This window comes from Melopsittacus undulatus, chromosome 1 (genome assembly GCF_012275295.1).
Source record: "Melopsittacus undulatus isolate bMelUnd1 chromosome 1, bMelUnd1.mat.Z, whole genome shotgun sequence".
NCBI lineage: Eukaryota > Metazoa > Chordata > Aves > Psittaciformes > Psittaculidae > Melopsittacus > Melopsittacus undulatus.
This window is the reverse complement of record NC_047527.1, coordinates 139,341,151-139,357,978: the sequence shown is the minus strand read 5'-3', so window position 1 is coordinate 139,357,978 and position 16,828 is coordinate 139,341,151. Positions and strand designations below refer to the sequence as shown.

At 47.5% G+C, this 16,828-nt stretch overlaps 3 protein-coding genes across 4 annotated transcripts; all 3 read right to left on the bottom strand.

The window, feature by feature from the left end:
* Positions 1-1,027: 1,027 nt before the first annotated feature.
* On the bottom strand, positions 1,028-16,256 carry HOXA7 (homeobox A7). 2 transcript variants are annotated; one of them, XR_004550118.1, is made up of 3 exons: positions 15,737-16,256; positions 14,275-14,676; positions 1,028-1,091 (listed from the first exon to the last, which is right to left on the bottom strand). XR_004550118.1 is itself a non-coding variant. In XM_005144430.3 (2 exons), exons 1-2 carry the CDS (start codon positions 16,110-16,112, stop codon positions 14,393-14,395), a joined length of 660 nt encoding a protein of 219 aa, XP_005144487.1. In that variant the 5' UTR covers positions 16,113-16,256; the 3' UTR covers positions 12,858-14,392. The 2 variants fall into 2 exon arrangements, 1 of the variants encoding a protein (XP_005144487.1); XM_005144430.3 differs by lacking the exon at positions 1,028-1,091 and having other exon boundaries at positions 12,858-14,676.
* HOXA5 (homeobox A5) lies at positions 1,093-3,270 on the bottom strand. The gene is made up of 2 exons (XM_005144429.3): positions 2,646-3,270; positions 1,093-1,649 (listed from the first exon to the last, which is right to left on the bottom strand). The coding sequence occupies exons 1-2, from the start codon at positions 3,208-3,210 to the stop codon at positions 1,399-1,401; spliced, it is 816 nt and encodes a 271-aa protein (XP_005144486.1). The 5' UTR covers positions 3,211-3,270; the 3' UTR covers positions 1,093-1,398.
* Positions 5,271-7,398, bottom strand: HOXA6 (homeobox A6). The gene is made up of 2 exons (XM_005144428.3): positions 6,931-7,398; positions 5,271-5,558 (listed from the first exon to the last, which is right to left on the bottom strand). The coding sequence occupies exons 1-2, from the start codon at positions 7,364-7,366 to the stop codon at positions 5,299-5,301; spliced, it is 696 nt and encodes a 231-aa protein (XP_005144485.1). The 5' UTR covers positions 7,367-7,398; the 3' UTR covers positions 5,271-5,298.
* Positions 16,257-16,828: the final 572 nt, after the last annotated feature.

The following is a 16,828-nucleotide window of genomic DNA, read 5'->3' as shown; positions in this document are numbered from 1 at the left end:
CTTAGAAGCTCAGAAGAGTTAACCATTCAAGCTCTGATGGGGTAAGTAACATTACGTTTATAGCAAACTAATTGTAGCAAAGAAAACCAAAAATCTTTATATGGCGAAAACTGGGAATGTGGCTAGCGAGGGTTACTGATAGACGCAGAGAGCTCGGAGTTTTATGTCCTTCAAATATACTTAATGAAACCACAGGAGAAAATCTAGAGGATGCAAACACGTCTCGGAGTTAGCGTGTTTTAACAAAGCACATGGGGTGGGTGTTCTCTTTTTTTTTTCCTTAACCATCAACAAACATCTAACAGTTGATTCACCCACAAAGGGTGTTGATTGTGGTCCTGCGATGCAGCTTTCCATCTAGCGAGAAACCAGTAAGGAGGTACTTGTGGTCAAACTTTCAAATAAAAACAGTGGTAGCGGACAATAGCAGCACCTACCATTTGCAACGTGCAGCAAGAGCCAGGTAAAATAATATTACAGACTCTGCACGAGTTAATTATTTTTTTTCAGAAGCAAATCAGGAAGCACAACTTCTTGCTTTGCACAAACCAGGTCACGAAAACTTTACAATAGAAAGTTTATTTTTTTGTTGATTTCCAGTCAGTTTTTTTTTAAAAAAAGAAAAACAAAAACAAATAATAATAAAAAAAAGCTGATCACAGTTTGCTCAAACAGCCAGACTTTGACTATATTTGTAACTTTGTTCACAAAAAACATACATCACAGAAGCTGCGCTTAATAAGAGCCACTTCTAAGAGTTCGTGCAAAGAGTCATATACAAAGGCACAGCAAGGACATACTGCTTGGAATCACAGTTTTCGTCACAGATTCACTATTCACTACACGTAGGACAAGTTCAGCTGATTTCATCATTTCACCTCTACAACAGCATTAATTACACAGGAATTATATAGGTAGTTTGAATAAAAATATTTTTAACAGCTTGGAGCTATACAGACATTAACACTTGACCACACATGCACAGTTAAGCAGATTGAGTGCAACACATAACATTTGTACTAAACCGGGGGAGGGTTTCTTTCTCTCTCTCTCTTTTTTTTCCCTTCCTTTTATTTTTTTTGTCTTTTTTTGTTTAGTTTAGTTTTGTTTTAACAGTTACTTCAAGTAACACAGCTCGCTTCATATAAATAAGTTAAAACATCTATTATTTTTCAAGACAAAGCCATTCAAGACAAAGAAATGTACGATAAAAGCAGATCTACTTATACACGCGAGAGAATGGTAATAAACAGGCTCATGATTAAAAGATGAATAAGGGCGACAAGAACAGGGTTTCTTCACAGAAGTAACACAAGGAAGTTTTAGAAAGTCAACTTAGTACTGACATGAGACGCAGGGTCAGCTAATACTGCTCAGTACTTTTAATTGATCAAACGCTCAGGGACGGAATGCCCCTCCTGCAGCTGCCATGCTCATACTTTTCAGCTTATTATCCTTTTTCCATTTCATTCTCCTGTTTTGGAACCAGATCTTTATTTGTCTCTCTGAGAGGCAAAGAGCATGTGCTATTTCAATCCTTCTTCTGCGGGTCAGGTATCTATTGAAGTGAAATTCCTTTTCCAGCTCCAAGGTCTGATAGCGGGTGTAAGCAGTCCGAGCCCTTTTCCCTTCTGGTCCCCCTATGTTGTCTGGAAGAGAAAAGTACATGATTTAGATTCTCAGCAGCCACTCGGATCTTTCGTGACTTACTGCAGCTACCAGCGTCCAGGACCGTTATTCTCAGTCCTGCTTGGTTTTGTTTCTGGTTTGGATAAACGCTCAACAAGTTTCCTCCTCCAGCCCCTTTTAGGAAAGACTTGGGGGAGGGGGATTTGGTGTTTTCGGTAAGTTTTCGCTTGCATTTGGCGTTCGATTTTTATTTTTTAATTTAATTCTTGGGGTCATTTTTTGGAAGGGTAAAACCCCACCCCTCTCGCATTCCGCAGATAAGCCGTTTTGGAGGATGTTTCTGCTTCTAGCTGTGTGTTCAGGGCTGGGAGAGCAAAGCTGAAGCGTGCAGCCCTTTCCCATGGCTGACCTGGGGAAGGCTCTGGGAGGCTCCTAGCCCCCAGCTGCTCTCCCAGCACCCAGGGCAGTGCAAGTACCCAGGGCGGAAAGATTCTCCGCTTCCACACTCCCTCGAGCCCTCTCCCCGGAGTTTGGGGCTACTCGCCCCTCCTCCCCCTCCCTACGGCTTCCCAGCAGTGAAAACTGCCCTCCTCGCCCTCTCCTATTCTCTTTTTAATATGGCTCGGCAAAATAAATGGGGTCAGCCTCGCGTTCCCACTGGAGGAGCCCCCTTCCAGAGGAGAGCCGGGAGCAGCCTCTGCTCCAGAGCCCCTTCGGGAAGAAGCTTGCTGCTCTCCCGCTGCCCGCCGGGGCCGGCTCTGGGAGCCAGCCGGGCTGGGCTACTGGGGCCGGGCGAGTTCTTTATATTTCTTTTCATGCTTCTGAGGGAGGGACACGGCTCTCCCGGAGAAGGCAGCCTGCTTTCCTGAGAGCAGAGTTGTGCTGTGCGCAGAGGCTGCCCGCTCTCACGCCCTCCTCTCCCCTCTCCCCGACCTTGCTCGGCACAGCCACCCGGTTTACATTAAATCCTCCTTTTTCTCCAGAGAAATAAAGAAAGAACAGGGTATTTGCTTTACCATGACTTATGTGCAGTTTTCGCATCCAGGGGTAGATCTGGGGCTGTGAAGGCTGGGCTGTGCTTTGGTCGGTCGGGGCACTTGCCTGCTCGCTGCTTGCTGGAGTGTCTTCCTCAGTCCCGGACGAGGTGCCAACCCCGTCCCTGCTGATGTGCGTGTTGCTGCTGGAATTGGACGAAGTGCTGGTGGAGTTGGCGAGGGAGTTTTTCACCCCGTGATGACTCTCGCTGGTGACAGGCGAACCGGCCACGGCGGTGCAGGGCAGAGGGTCGGGGGGAGGCGAGTGGGAAGCCGTCGCGGGCTGGTTGTACCTGGGCTCTGTCGAGGCAGAGGTGGTGTTGGCCGGGTAACTGCGGGGTCTCTCACTGGCACCAAAGTGGGTGGAAGCAGAACGCCCGACGCTGAGGTCCATGCCATTGTAGCCGTATCCGTACCTGCCGGAGTGCATGCTGCCGGAGTCCCTGTATTGCTCGCTCACCGAGCTGTGATCTCCATAATTATGTAACGGGTAGTCCGGGCCATTTGGATAGCGACCGCAAAATGAGTTTACAAAATAAGAGCTCATTTGTTTTTTGATATGTGTGCTTGATTTGTGGCTCTTGGTCGTTTTGTGCGTCTATAGCACCCTTGCACAATTTATGATGAATTATGGAAATGACTGGGACATGTACTTGGTTCCCTCCTACGTAGGCACCCAAATATGGGGTACGGCTCCACATCACGTGCTTTTGTTGTCCAGTCGTAAATCCTGCCTGATGACCTCTAGAGGTAAACTCGTGCACTGGTGGGGGAGTTGGGAGGGCGCGGGCGGCCCCGTGCGCGCCGCCGCTGCGCGCCGCCGCCGCAACCGCCCGCCCGTCCGCCGGCCTCCAGCGCCACCCGCTGGCGGCGAGGGGGATGGCGGCGGCTCCGCAGGGTCGGCCCGGGGTGACGGCCCCCGACGGCGGCGCGGAGCGGGGCACGCCGCAGCCGGCAGCCGGCAGCGGCGGAGGGGCGGCGGGGCCGGCAGGGCCGGCTCCCCCGCCGCGGCCAGCGGAGAGCTCAGCGTGCAGGGAGCGATCCTCTTTGTGGCTGCCTTCGCCGCTTTGCAGGGCTTATTTACACCAGTTTACAAATTCTGCGTGATCCATCCTCGGGTGTTGGCCACGCTTATGTCCCTTCTCTCTCTACATATATATATTAGTTTATTTTTCTCCCCCCTTTTTCCCGTGCCGGCGGATTCGAGAGGCACCCGGGTCCTGCCAATGAGAAACGGCAGGTACCTATGAAAGACAAATATCGTGCAGCGTTTTTCCTACTAGGGGGTCAAATTCCAGGCAGCTTTACGGCCGCCGCTGTTTTTCCACCTCTCGGGGAAAAATACAACACCCAACAAAACCAACCAAACCTCTAAATGTGGCGGTAGCCATTTTGCATTAGTGTTTTCCAGATTTGGCTTTTAAAATGTTGAGAGCGGTAGCCCAAATCGCGCTGCCTTCCAAACAAAAGAACCTCGATGCATATACAAGTATATTTGCACACAGCTTCACACGCACACTCACGCACACACAACATACTATAGATATAACGTATATATTAATCAATATTTTCGCTGAGCTCATTTTACTTGTACAGAACTCGAAGTGAAAGCCTTTTATGGCAGCTACTTTTTCTCTACAGTATCTATTTATTTTTTGTTTCCAGTGCTAAGAAATGCGAATGTGAATTAGGATACCACACAAGCGGGGAAGATAACCGCCTTAATGATAGACACTTTTCTTCTAACTAAAAATAAAGAAAATAAAATAAAAAAGATCGACCCAAGCCCCCGAAGCCCCAAGAAATGTAGTCCATAATTCAAAGCCCCTTCAGTGTATAGCTGAGCTCACCGAAACCTCAGTGTAAGCTCAACGGGAACCACAGAAATTCGCCCGCCTCGAAACCTCTTCCCTCGCTTCCCCTGAAGTTTAACGCCGAGTTTTTACGTTAATACCAGTAGTGCATATTAGGCAGTTTAGCGGCATTTAAAATAAATCTCTCTGCAATTCATCTTCGCTTTAACTGCAAGATTATACCCAGGGGTTTATAGAACAATTTTTTTTAAAGGATTTTTCCTTTCCTTTTGGCTTTTTAAGTATCTTGTACATGCGTAAAACTTTTTTTCCTCCCTTGCAGATCATAAGCTCCCAAACACAGCATAACGAGATGGCCCGCCGTAGCGGGACTTAGCAAAAACAGAAACCCAACATTTTCTAAAATCTCTCCTATTTCTACAATATGAAGATTGTTAATTTAAAAAAAAAAAAAAAAAAAGAAAAGAAAAATCCCTCGCTGATCTCTTTTCACACAGATACGCCAGGGACAATCACCCACACACAGATGCTCACCTCAAACATTTAAAAATCTGGGCCATTTCCCTAAGACTTAAAGCAATACCATCTACGCTTTGGGAGGATGGTTATATACATACGTGCCTGTAGCTCGAAAGCTAGGACTTCCACATATATTAAAGAAAGTCACAGATGATTGCAAATGTACATCTTTTAACCAAGCCTTTGAGGAATTAATAGACTGTGACAAACCTATAGGATTTTACTAGCAGAAGGAACACAAGGTATATAATAGGAATAGTAAGAGCTAAAGAAAGGCCTGGTAGCGTTTATTAAACGTGGTTCTACTCCCCTGACTTTTCCTCTGTTTCTTCGCTGTTGGGCTGTGTGGAATTTATGAATTTGTTTTCCTTTTTCCATTTCATCCGCCTGTTTTGAAACCATATTTTAATCTGGCGTTCAGTAAGGCAGAGAGCGTTTGCAATCTCAATACGTCGTCTTCTGGTTAAGTATCTGTTAAAATGAAATTCCTTCTCTAACTCTAGCGTTTGGTATCTGGTGTAAGTTTGCCTCCCTCGTCTCCCATGAGTTCCATATACTGTACCTGTAGAAGTAAAGACAAAACGATCGCATTGGACAGGGCCCAGTGATTTCAAACCAGAAAGAGCGATTAGTATATTCTGCCTCCTTTTGCAGGCACAATCACAGAGGGATGGGGGTGGGGGGTGAGAATTGCTGTGGTTTCCTGGAGGCTTTTTTCCCTTTCTTTCTCTTTTTGTCCCTCTTTTCCTTTTCCCCCGCCTGACCAGATGCAAAGGCGGATGTGCAGCGTGCTTAGAGTGGTGGGATAACTGGGGTACAAAGAGGCGTTAAGGTGGACCTAGGGAAAGTGCAGTAGGTAGCACCCGTGTGAATCTCTGAGCACTGTGTGTCCTCCACGTGTTGTGAGCCTCTGCATACACACACACATGTACAAACACACATGTGCGATCCGGGGAGCTGCACGCATGTGTGTGTGTGTGAGCGTATGCACTCATATGCGGGTGTGTTTACACAAACACGCTCTATTGCCATGGCTGTGAATACAGAGAGAATGTGATTTAAGTATAATTATAGACATCAGCTAAAGATCATAGAAAAGCCTCTGCCATTTGCTCCGGAATTTATTGCCCTTGAATGCAAAACAGCATCAGAATGGTCTTGCAAAAAAAGTGTAACTCTCCAAAAAAGAAATGCAACCCACAGTCCAGCAAACATAAACTCGGGAGGAGGGAAGCCATTAACAGACACTGAAAGTAAAAGTCTTACTATGGGATTCTTAAAAATAAGTGCCACCCCAATACATAACCCCCTCCTCCCCTTCCCCCAAGCACCACTCCTGATCAGACTAGTTAAATTACGTGAAGTTCACTCCTAAGTCAGAGAAAATCAGAAATGCGATGCCATAGAAGTGCACCCACGGCCCCAGAAACGTGCTCTCAATCTCCAGTACTTACAGGCTAATGAGCTGGGGGAGGGGGACGAGGAGGAATGTGCCACAAATGCATTGGATCCTCAGAACAGAGGGCATATTCCCTGCATCGCTCTGTGACACAATGAAGAAGGAGCAGGGGCTGTGGGGTGGCTTTAGGAAAGTGGTAAAACTGCTCTGCTCCTGGTTTTTCTTTCTTTTTCTTTTTTTTTGTTAATTATTACTATTATTTTTCTTTTTATTTTTGCCTACTTCACAAGGATTCCCCTGTAACTTCCACCAGTGAGTCCACAAGCTGGGCTCTCGGCCACCCATCCCAGGGTGCCAACTTGCCAGGTCTAAAACAACCTGCGAAGGTTTCCTGTTACACAGTGCCCTGCAGGACTTGTGTCTCTCCAGCAGCCTGTACTTTGTCTAAGAACCAAACCAAACCAAAAAATCTTGGGGAAAGAAACTTTTCCTCCTTCCCCCCCCCCCCCTTCCCCATTGCATTCGAGTGCCTTACCAGCGCAGGAGTTCATCCGCTGCATCCAGGGGTAAACAGGGCTCGTGTACTTCCGGTCGGTGCCTTCGTCATTTACAATTTTGGCTTGGACGCCGCTGGATTTGTACTGTTGATCGGGAGGAAAGTGCAGGTAGTCCCCGGGCCCCCTCTGTTTGACACTGCTGGAGGGAGAAGCGCTACTAATCTCCTTGTCCGAATAAAAACAAGAGGCTCCGTACTCATAGGAAGCCCGATTGCAAGCAATTACGGTGTTGGACTGTTGGTAGAAACAAGGTGAGGTGTAAGTCTTGTCCTGCAGGCTGCTTGCCCCGTATGAAGCCGGAAAATGCCTGAGAGCATCATAGCCCGCCGGGTAAAGGGGGATCTGCCCGAGGAAAGAGTCCTGGCCCCCGGGCAGGCTCCCCGGGAAAGTGGGATTCACGAAATAGGAACTCATTTGCTCTTCCCCCTCTCCCGGACCGTGATTTGTTGTGTATTAGTACATCTGGCGATAACTATTAGGAGTCATCGAAGTGGTTTGTTTCTGGATGGCCGAGCGCCAAAAGCGACAGCAGAAAATAGGAGCAGCTGACGGCGGGGCGGCCAATGGGAGCGCGCGTGGCGCCCGCTCCCCCGGGGCCGCCGCCACCGCGCCGCCAACTTACCGGCAGCCCCGGCCCCACCGCGCCGCCCCGCGCAGCCCCGCGCAGAGCCGCGGAGACAGCCGCGCCCCCGGGAGGCACCGCCCCGCCGGCGGGAGGGAGCCCCATTGTAATAATAATAATAACAATAACAGTAATAATAGTAATATTTCCAGGCAGTGTGACGGCGGCGGACGGGGGGGATCCTCCTCCACAGGGGGCAGGAGGTGTGTGGAGGGGGGCGACGCGCCCGTCGGGGGGCCGCCAACTTTTAAGGGAGGGAGCCGCGTAGCGCTGTGGGTATGGTGGGTGAACAGCTCCGGCCCTCCGGTGGAGGGAGTGGGACACCAAGGAGGGGGTGGAAGGAAGGAGACAGCGGTGGGTGCTGTGGAGGGAAAGTTTTGAGCGGAGAGAGCACGTGAAAGGGGGAGAGCAGAGCCGCGCAACGCAGCGCGGGATGGGGTAGGGGGAAAGGCCGGCCTATCTCCATTTTCCCACCGCTATTCCACAACCGCATCCTGGAGGTTTTAACTGATTTTAAAATTTATTTCATTGTTTTTACTCCGCTGAGGCTTCCCTTCGGAGCCCGCCTCAGCGCCGAACCTAGCTTTTGTGACATAAACTAATGCGTCCTGCATGGAAGAGGTCTCATATCTTAGTGAACACTCTCATAATTAACCCTGAGGTTTCGGCTGTGGTAGGAAACGGTCGGTTTCTGGAGAATGAGATTTTTGGTTTGCACCAAGTGCCCTGGAAGGCCCCGGCAGGGGCTGGGGCTGCTCCCGGCCCCCCCGAGCAGCCCAGCTAAAGTTCCACGTGTCTCCGCTCCCCGAGTTTCCCTCTGCCAGAGTCGAGCCGAGAGAATCAAACATTCAAATTCGAAAACGATCCAGTAGGATTATTCCTAATTAATACAGTCCCTCTAATGAGTCAGCAGAAGCCAATCGGTTTCGTTGTTGCTCCGAATAATTTGATTAAACGGGGATGTGTGTCTTTAAGAAGAGGAAAAACACCAGACCAAACGTCTACAAGGAACAAACATTTCCACCTCAAATTTTCAATGGCAGTTACCCCACAGAGGAAATAAAATTCTTGGCCCAGGGCAGGGAGAGTAACAGTGCTGATGAAATTCGCTGAGGCGCTGTGAATTCAGCCATAACCCTGCAGTTCCTGCAGATAACATGAGGTTGCTCATTCCAAGCTGTGTTTACTCATAATCCGTGCCCATTGCAACAGATTGAATAGCCTTATTTTAAAGGCACTCTGACGGAAAGTGACATTCGTGCAAGCCCCATTTTCTAAAGTAACTTTCAAAAGCGAGTTTTGTTGTTGTTGGGAGACTATTTGCCTCATTTCCGGGGGCAGATTACGATACCTATAAAACAGTAGTGAGTTAAAGCACCGCTCCACAATAGTTTGTATTGTTCACAGTCCCAGCTGGACTTTCACATTCAGATGTTGATTGCCTCCAATTTTTCCCTCCTTTTTCCAACTTCCTTAACCTCTTCATCCTGGCTAATCCATAAACACACCTGGTAGAATTACAGCTCACTAGCTGCGTGCTTTGGGAGGTCATTTCGGAAATGCGTATTTCCTGAAAGTCTGCCTTCTCCAGAAAAAGTTCTTTCTTTTTTTACTCAGCGCGAATAGTTACAAAAAGGAAACAACATCATCAGACAAGCACACAGCACGCTAAACACAAAGGGAGTTTTAAAAGAGCAGATTTTCACCAACACAGGTCAGAACGAAAACGCACCATGAAAAATGAATACTGGGGGCAAGCGAAACCCACCGCCTCACTTTTTAAAAGCTGTGACTAGATGTTTTTTTTTAATCCAACACAGAGAGACCAAAATTAAAAAATCGAGCCAGGCTTACTGATATTTGCATGTTATAGAATCGGTTACAGACCGGTTTATTTTTTCCCTTTCTTTTTCTTTATGTTTCTCTCCTCTTTTTCAAATTATTGTTTGTGCTCAAACCAAAATGTCGCAAGCCCGACCGCAGGCAGAGAAAACATTTCTTCCTTGATCCCATAATATGGAAAGGACTGAAATGTGCACGTTTGCCTTGCTGGGTCGTGTTCGAGTAGTTACTGTGACAGCTAAACAATCTGCACTGCAATCTCCGCTTCAGTCACATTCAAGCGTCCTCTCTGCTCCTCCCCCTACCCCCAGAAAACCCCTAAGTACAATATTCTGTGACCCCCCAGATCTGCCGGGGAAAATGCCCTGCCCGGACACATTTCACAGCAGTTTTCCTTCACCATTTCCCCACTGTGGAAGGCAGAGAGCCAGCCGCTGCATTTTTGCCGCCGCAACAAAGTCACACTTGGCGATATCCGCGGATTTTATCCGTCTTTTATTTGCTTGCAAAATGCCCCGCACCCCCAGCACCTCCTCCGCCGAGCACCTCACCGTCCTCCTCCCAGCGAAACCGGGCCCTCTGCCCCAGCCACCCTCGGATACAGGTGCGGGGCCAGTTATCCTCTTAAGCTTCAAAGCCTCCTTCTTCTTGTATATAAACCCACTTACAAATCCTTCTCATGCTCGGCAGCGTCACCACAACCAACCTTTACCTAATAGCTCCTAATCCAAACAGTTTGGGCAAACCGAACCGTTGTTTAGACTGGAGGGGTACCGGGAGCCTGGCCGGTAGGGGAGGCGGGCGGCTCCTCCCCAGCTTCCCCCGCTGATATTTTACAGTTGACACACACCGCGGTAGAAGCGAAGGGGAAGGGAAAGGAAAGAAAGGGAAGAGAAAAGAAGAGAAGGGGAGGGGGCAGAGCTGGCCCTGCCAGAATATCTTGCCCGGGGGTGAGTTGCGATGCTGGCGTAAAAGACCTTTGGCCGGAATTATTTAATTATTTTGATTAATGTTATTATATTTTTTTTATTTTGAGGGTGTTCTCTTTGGGCTTCCCCCGAGCAGCTCTGCCCTTCGCAGGGCCCGCGGGGGCCGCTCGGCTCTGCTCCCTCCTCCGCCGTCCCACCACGCCGTGGCAGCACTGAGCACCCGCTGCCCCGCAATAAATAATCCGGCGCTCACTGCAGCTCCAGTCCGGCGGATACCGCAATGCAATGCAAATGCAATGCTTTATCAGCCCGGCAGCACAACCACAGCCGGGGCTAACACTTAAAGCCTTCCCAGCCTCTCACTCGCCGTGGGGAGGCGGGAGCGGCGGAGGGGAATGGTTGTGAGGGTGTCCGGGGAGCTGTACCCGGGGCCCGCTCACCATCGCTGGCATACACCGTGGGGCACAGACCCGCTAGCCGCCGCTCCCCCCGCCCCAGAGCCGCACGGCAACAGTCACAACAAGGATAGAAGGGGGGGGGGGAAAGGGCAAAAGCTCCGTCTCCGGCACTGGGGCCGGTTTATCCGTTCCGCGCAGCCGAGGCGCGCAAGCTACCGAAGGCGGAAAGCGCCAGGAACGCCGTTCCCACGAACCCACGGAGGGGTTTTGCAGGCAGTGCTGGATCTGATAAAGAAAATCAAAGACACATTCCGCGCTGTTTCCCCCATCTAGAAATAACCTTTTGCCTGGGCATGCAGGGGAAGTCAGGAGACGCTGTGCTGACTTATGTTTTTTCTTTTTCTGAAATACCAAAATATAAATTACATCTAAATTTCAGCCGTCTCAAATTAACTTTCAGTTAATGCTGAGAAATAATGAAAACATAAATTAATGTTGGTGGGGGTAATTTATTTTTTTTTCCTCACGCTGGAAAAAAAAATCCCCTCTGATGCTGTAAAGCTGAATTATTAGAAAATAAACAGCATGTCACAGAGCCCCCTGGCAAATGCAATCAGAAATAAATTTCGTTAAAAAAAAAATTTAAAATCTACGGCTTCCTCGCTAAATAATAGAAAGTAGACATTTTATTTTGGCATTATTTTGCATGCATTGGTTAAGTCGAAATCAACCGAGCTGCAGCCACGTCTATTTATGGCCGCTAACATTTCCACTTGCTTTAATTGCACATGTCTAATATTTAAATGTATTAAACTATGTTCCCCTGCTTACGGTAGTGTCATATACATTTCTCACCTTTTAGGTTCTGGCTCACAGGAGCCCCTGCGACTTTGACAGCTGTCGCTTTGGCTGCACAGGAGACGAATCGCCCTCCTTTTGGTGCCAGAAGAAGCAGGAAATTAGCCAGGTTGCAAGTTGAAAATCTGCCACGCCAGTGCTTTGAATCCAATATGCCACACCTTCCAGCGGGGGAACTGGAAATTGCCATCCCGGATCTGTGTTCTAGGCGGCTGCTTATGCCGAACCTCCGCACACTTTGTTCACTATTGCCTTACAAAGAACAAATGAAATGGGGATTGAAAGCCAGAGAGATCCGAAGCAGGACAGAGCTCAGCAAAAGAATGCGGCTCTATTCTCGCAAGGGAAATTATAAAAAAGTTCATGTTCACGGTTACCATCCACATGACCGACAACGACCAATGGAAAAACCGAACAACTCATAAAGTTGTATTGCAAAGTTGTAAATTTTCATAAACAACAACGGATTTATGGCCTTTTCCTCATCACTAAGAAGAGGCAGGTCTTAGAGAGGCGCCATCTTACCACAGAGGCAGCACTGGAGTTTTTTAAAAGACCTGGAGTTTGTACTAATTTTATTAAATTTGCAATTAGTAGGTTGAGCAGGAACAGAGTGTGGTAGAAAAGGGAAACTTCTGCTCAAATGATGCTCTGGTTCTACCTGTATTTATTCGTGCGAATAAAGGGACTTTTTGGATAAGCTTTTTAATTTGTTATTATTATTATTATTATTAAAGATTGAAAATTTCAGATCTCCTTGACATTACGTGGTACCTGGCAAACATTATACATTTTCTAAAGCGGGGGATTTTCCCTCCCTTTTAATGCCCCCCTGCTGCCCTCGAAAGCCGTCTGCATACCCCGCACATCCCACACACGTACCCGACCAGATCATTTACACTTGGAAGTTTCTCACCGCACTTTCTACTTATTACGAAATATTATTTCACTGCGTGCGATTTCGGCTCGCTCGCCGGCCGCCTGGACTAGCGTTAGGATTGCGAGAGGACGGGAAAACGGTGGAAGGAAACCCTCCCATAAAGCAGGCTTTTCGCTTTATTAATCAACAGCACTAGGGGGAAAGAATAACGAAGACGAGATAGAGAAATTGACTGATTCCTATCAATCCATCACCTTGAATTTTGTCTCATTCTGATTACGGAAAATAATATTTATATGGTCTAATTTCTGTATTTGTCAATGTAAATTATCATTTGATGCGTCCTTCGAACTGTTTCCCTAATAAGGAAACACAATTCATTGTCAACAAGCATATTTATTTTCTGTATAACATAAAACACATTTATCGTGGGAGATACTTGAACACGGTATCACTTCCAAAGAGAGTTCACGGACATTTTTTTTTCCCCACTTCCAATACTTACACGGCATATCCAAATGTTCACAATGAACACATTGAAACACATTGTAACATACAATTTTTGAACGAACTTTAGCCAAACCTTTACGACGGATTTATACAGAGTTCTTAACAATACATCATGCTACAAAGTTTCCAAATTAATTACATACTTCCCAATTTATTATATGATCTTACAAATGAGCTCCAAGACGAATATAAATGACAAAGAAAAAAGCCCCAACACAAAACAAAACTCAACCGGTATCTGCTATTGTAGGAAAATTCACGGTATTACATAATAACACTTTCAAATAATCAGGACAGTTGTTGTTTTTTTGTTTTTTAAGGTGGTTATATGGTAATTTAAATTTAGTTTTCAAATAACACTTCCGCTATATTAAGTAAGATCAACCTAGAATAAGAAAACGGCCTTTAGCAAAGGCAGCCGAAGGTAGAAGCCGACCGAAGATATGAAACCGCTTTGTACAATATTGATGTGTGTTTGCTTCCTCACTCGGAATAGTAAAGAATCAAGAATAAAGATATATTGCAGCATATGGTTTTCATTTATAATTGCTTTGGAATAAATATATTATTTTAAATTTAAATATATTCAGCCTTTTCGGTACCAAATTCTATACCAAAGCTATGGATGCGTGCTTTTCAAACGACTACACTTACATTTCTAAAAGCATTTTGCGATTCACATTAGTAATCTTGTAACATCCTTTTGACTACTAAAATACAGTATACTTTCAAAGATAGGTAGGCGGAGCAAGATATATAGGTAGTCTGGAAAATAGGTAGTACAAATGATTGCTGTAGATTGTAGTGGTTTGTGGAACATCTCCCCCCCCCCCCATTTGCTGTTTAACCTTTTGTTAGTGTAGCTGTTAGTTATGATATTTTTCTAACAATAATTAACAAAAAAAGAGAAAAGAAAAAGAGAAGTGCAGAGCTACTTATTCACAATTAGGTAGTTTTTATTAATGTGAGCCTAATGCACTTTTCCCCTTACACGTGATTGGGACTATTGAGTCAGGTAGTTAATTCGAAGGTCATGGTTTACTATTTGTGCAAGCAGCGCTTCTCCCAGTGAAATGTCCCCTGGAGAAACCCACCCACCCGTTTTTGGGTAAACGAAAAAAATAAATGATTGTAGAATGCTCTTAGGAGATATTACCAAAAGGTTCGGCACAGGGTAGGTCTGGGGAGCACGGGAGAGTGGACAGAAGGCTGGGAAACCACCCCAAGAAACGTTTCAATGTCTGCAAACGCTCGCTTGCAAATGATTATTGGAGGGAAATGATTTTTTTTTTAATAAAAACATTAAGTCTCTCTTAATTTTTTTTCCTCCTTTAAATGGAGCTTTCCCAACTGTCATGTGCATACATTAGACTAAGAGATCACTTCCTCGAGTGGGACTCCTTAGTCCTCCTCTTCCTCGTCTTCTTCCACTTTCTCGACAGAGGCTGCTGCTGACGTGGGCTCTGTGGGAGCCGGGGTGCTGGAGCTCTCTTCCTTGTGCTCCTTCTTCCACTTCATCCTCCGGTTCTGGAACCAGATTTTGATCTGCCTCTCCGTCAAGCAGAGAGCATGGGCGATCTCTATCCTCCGCCTCCGAGTCAGATAACGATTGAAGTGGAATTCCTTCTCCAGCTCCAGGGTCTGGTAGCGGGTATAGGTCTGGCGCCCTCGCTTCCTATCTGGACCTAAAAACAGGCACAAATGGCCAGGAGTTAGGCAAGAAGAGAGAAGAAAGTTTTATCTTTCCAACTTTTTTCACTTTTCCTTCTTAATATGCTTTTTATAAATAAATAATAAACAGCAAAAAAGCTGCCGAGCAACAGTGAATGATCCCCTCCACTCACTTCCACCCGCCCCCCCACTTTCCCATAACAAAGACATCTCAGCCACACGACCTGCCCTGCTCGGGCAAGGCAAAAATTAAATTCCTCGAGACCTAGAAAAAGTGGAGAGAAAGCATTCAGGAGAAGAAGTGGGGGAGGAAATTGCTTTCGGGAGGAGGAACTTTCCCCCCAGGCGATGTATTTCCCTAAAACCTTCCAGACTTTCGTGTTTTGCAAGTGGAAATAGAGAGCTGAAAGGTTGGGCCGTATTTATTTTATTTTAATATCGGGAGCTCCCTCCACACACACCCCCACCCTGACTGGATCGTAAACAATGCATCGCATTTAGCTCCAGATTTGAGAGCTCTCCTTTTTCAAACACTCTCCCCCCCCAGTACCCCTCACCCCCTCCCCGCCCCCCCGCCCCGTTTTCCTGTTTAGTACATTTCTATAGATCCTTATCTCCGTGGAAAGGGCAGGGAGGGACAAGGGTGGCACGTCTCCGCAACATGGGCTGGCAAAGTCCTCAGCAGCCCGTCCCCCGATCCTGAATGCCCTCTCCCCTCCGCCTTTCCCAGCGAGCGGGATTTTTCTGCCCAACTTCGACAGAGAGCAGGGAAGCCGCTTACCCGTGGGGGCTCTGGAAGCCCGCGGTCAGCTCTCCGCATTTCTATAGCAAACAGCACAAATCAACTCAATGCTAAAATTCCATAGCAAATGGAGTTAAATAAATTTACGAGGCTAGAACCCATTAATTGGGCAATAAAAAGTTTTATGATACTCATTTACATACAATGCCACGGGCTTTCTACGCAATGGCGCCTCGGCTATAATTAAAACCATAAAGGCTGTGCTGACAATAATTCTGGCGACACGCTTTGCCTGGCTGCCACGGCTTCAAGCCCTCTCCGCTTGCCCCTACCTGAAGACCTCATCCAGGGGTATATCCGGAAATTAGGCTCAGCCTGGTTGTGCAGGTTGCTTTCCTCCGCTTTCTCACAGCTGGGTTTGGTTAGCTCATTGCAGAGGACGGGAATGTTCTGATCAAAAGAGGAACAATGCAGGTTGTAGGCATCAGAGCCCAGGCTGTATCCGGAAGAGAACGGGCTTTGATATATGGTACTGTTCACATTGTACAAGCCGGGCATGGAGGAGGCGAAGGCACCCGCGCCTGGTCCATAGCCGCTTCTCTGGGAGTTGCTTGCAAAGGAGCAAGAAGTAGGCTCTGCATTTTGGAAAAGAGAAGCCCCCGCCGTATATTTGCTAAAAAGCGCATTCACATAATACGAAGAGCTCATAATTTTGACCTGTGATTTGTTGTCCGGCAGGCTTCAGTGTCGGTTTTACGAGGTAGCGTGATATATGATAACATTACACCCCCAGATTTACACCAAACCCCATTTTCTTTTGGACTGCGCTGCCTCGAGCACGTGACCGGTCATATGACGGCGCCCGCCAATCCCCGCCCGCCTCACAGGTGGTGCCGGCCGCGGCTCGCCGGTGCCCGGACATGGACGGGTCGGGGACGCTGCCGCTGCCGTCGGGCCCGGGAGCGCCCTCCAGCCGCCGCCGCACCCTCGCCACCCCGCGGACTGGGTGCAGTGCTTACCATTTCCCGAGGGGGGACGCGCACATACTGTCCCTTAGACAAACCGGGGGTGTTGTGAAAAATGAAAATAGGCAAACTATAGGGTTTTACGGAGGCTGCTCGTCACCCTTGCCTTATTTTGGTTTTTCCCTTAAGTGGGAAAATAAGCAGGCGGTAAGCCGGGAGAGGGTTTTGGAGAAGTACCTAGCACTCGCGGGGCCCAGTGGCACCGCCGCCGGCCCTAAAGGGCTTCCCCGAGGCTGTAAAATCAAGGGGTCCCCCTGGAGTGAGCCTCCCGGTTTGCCCTCCCTTTAGGACAAAAAATGCAGGGTCACCGTCCCAGGAGAGGGAAAAAAAGGAAAAAAAAAAAAAAAGAAAAATATTAGAAAAAAACATTTTTATGAACCCCTGAGAATTTAAAACAAA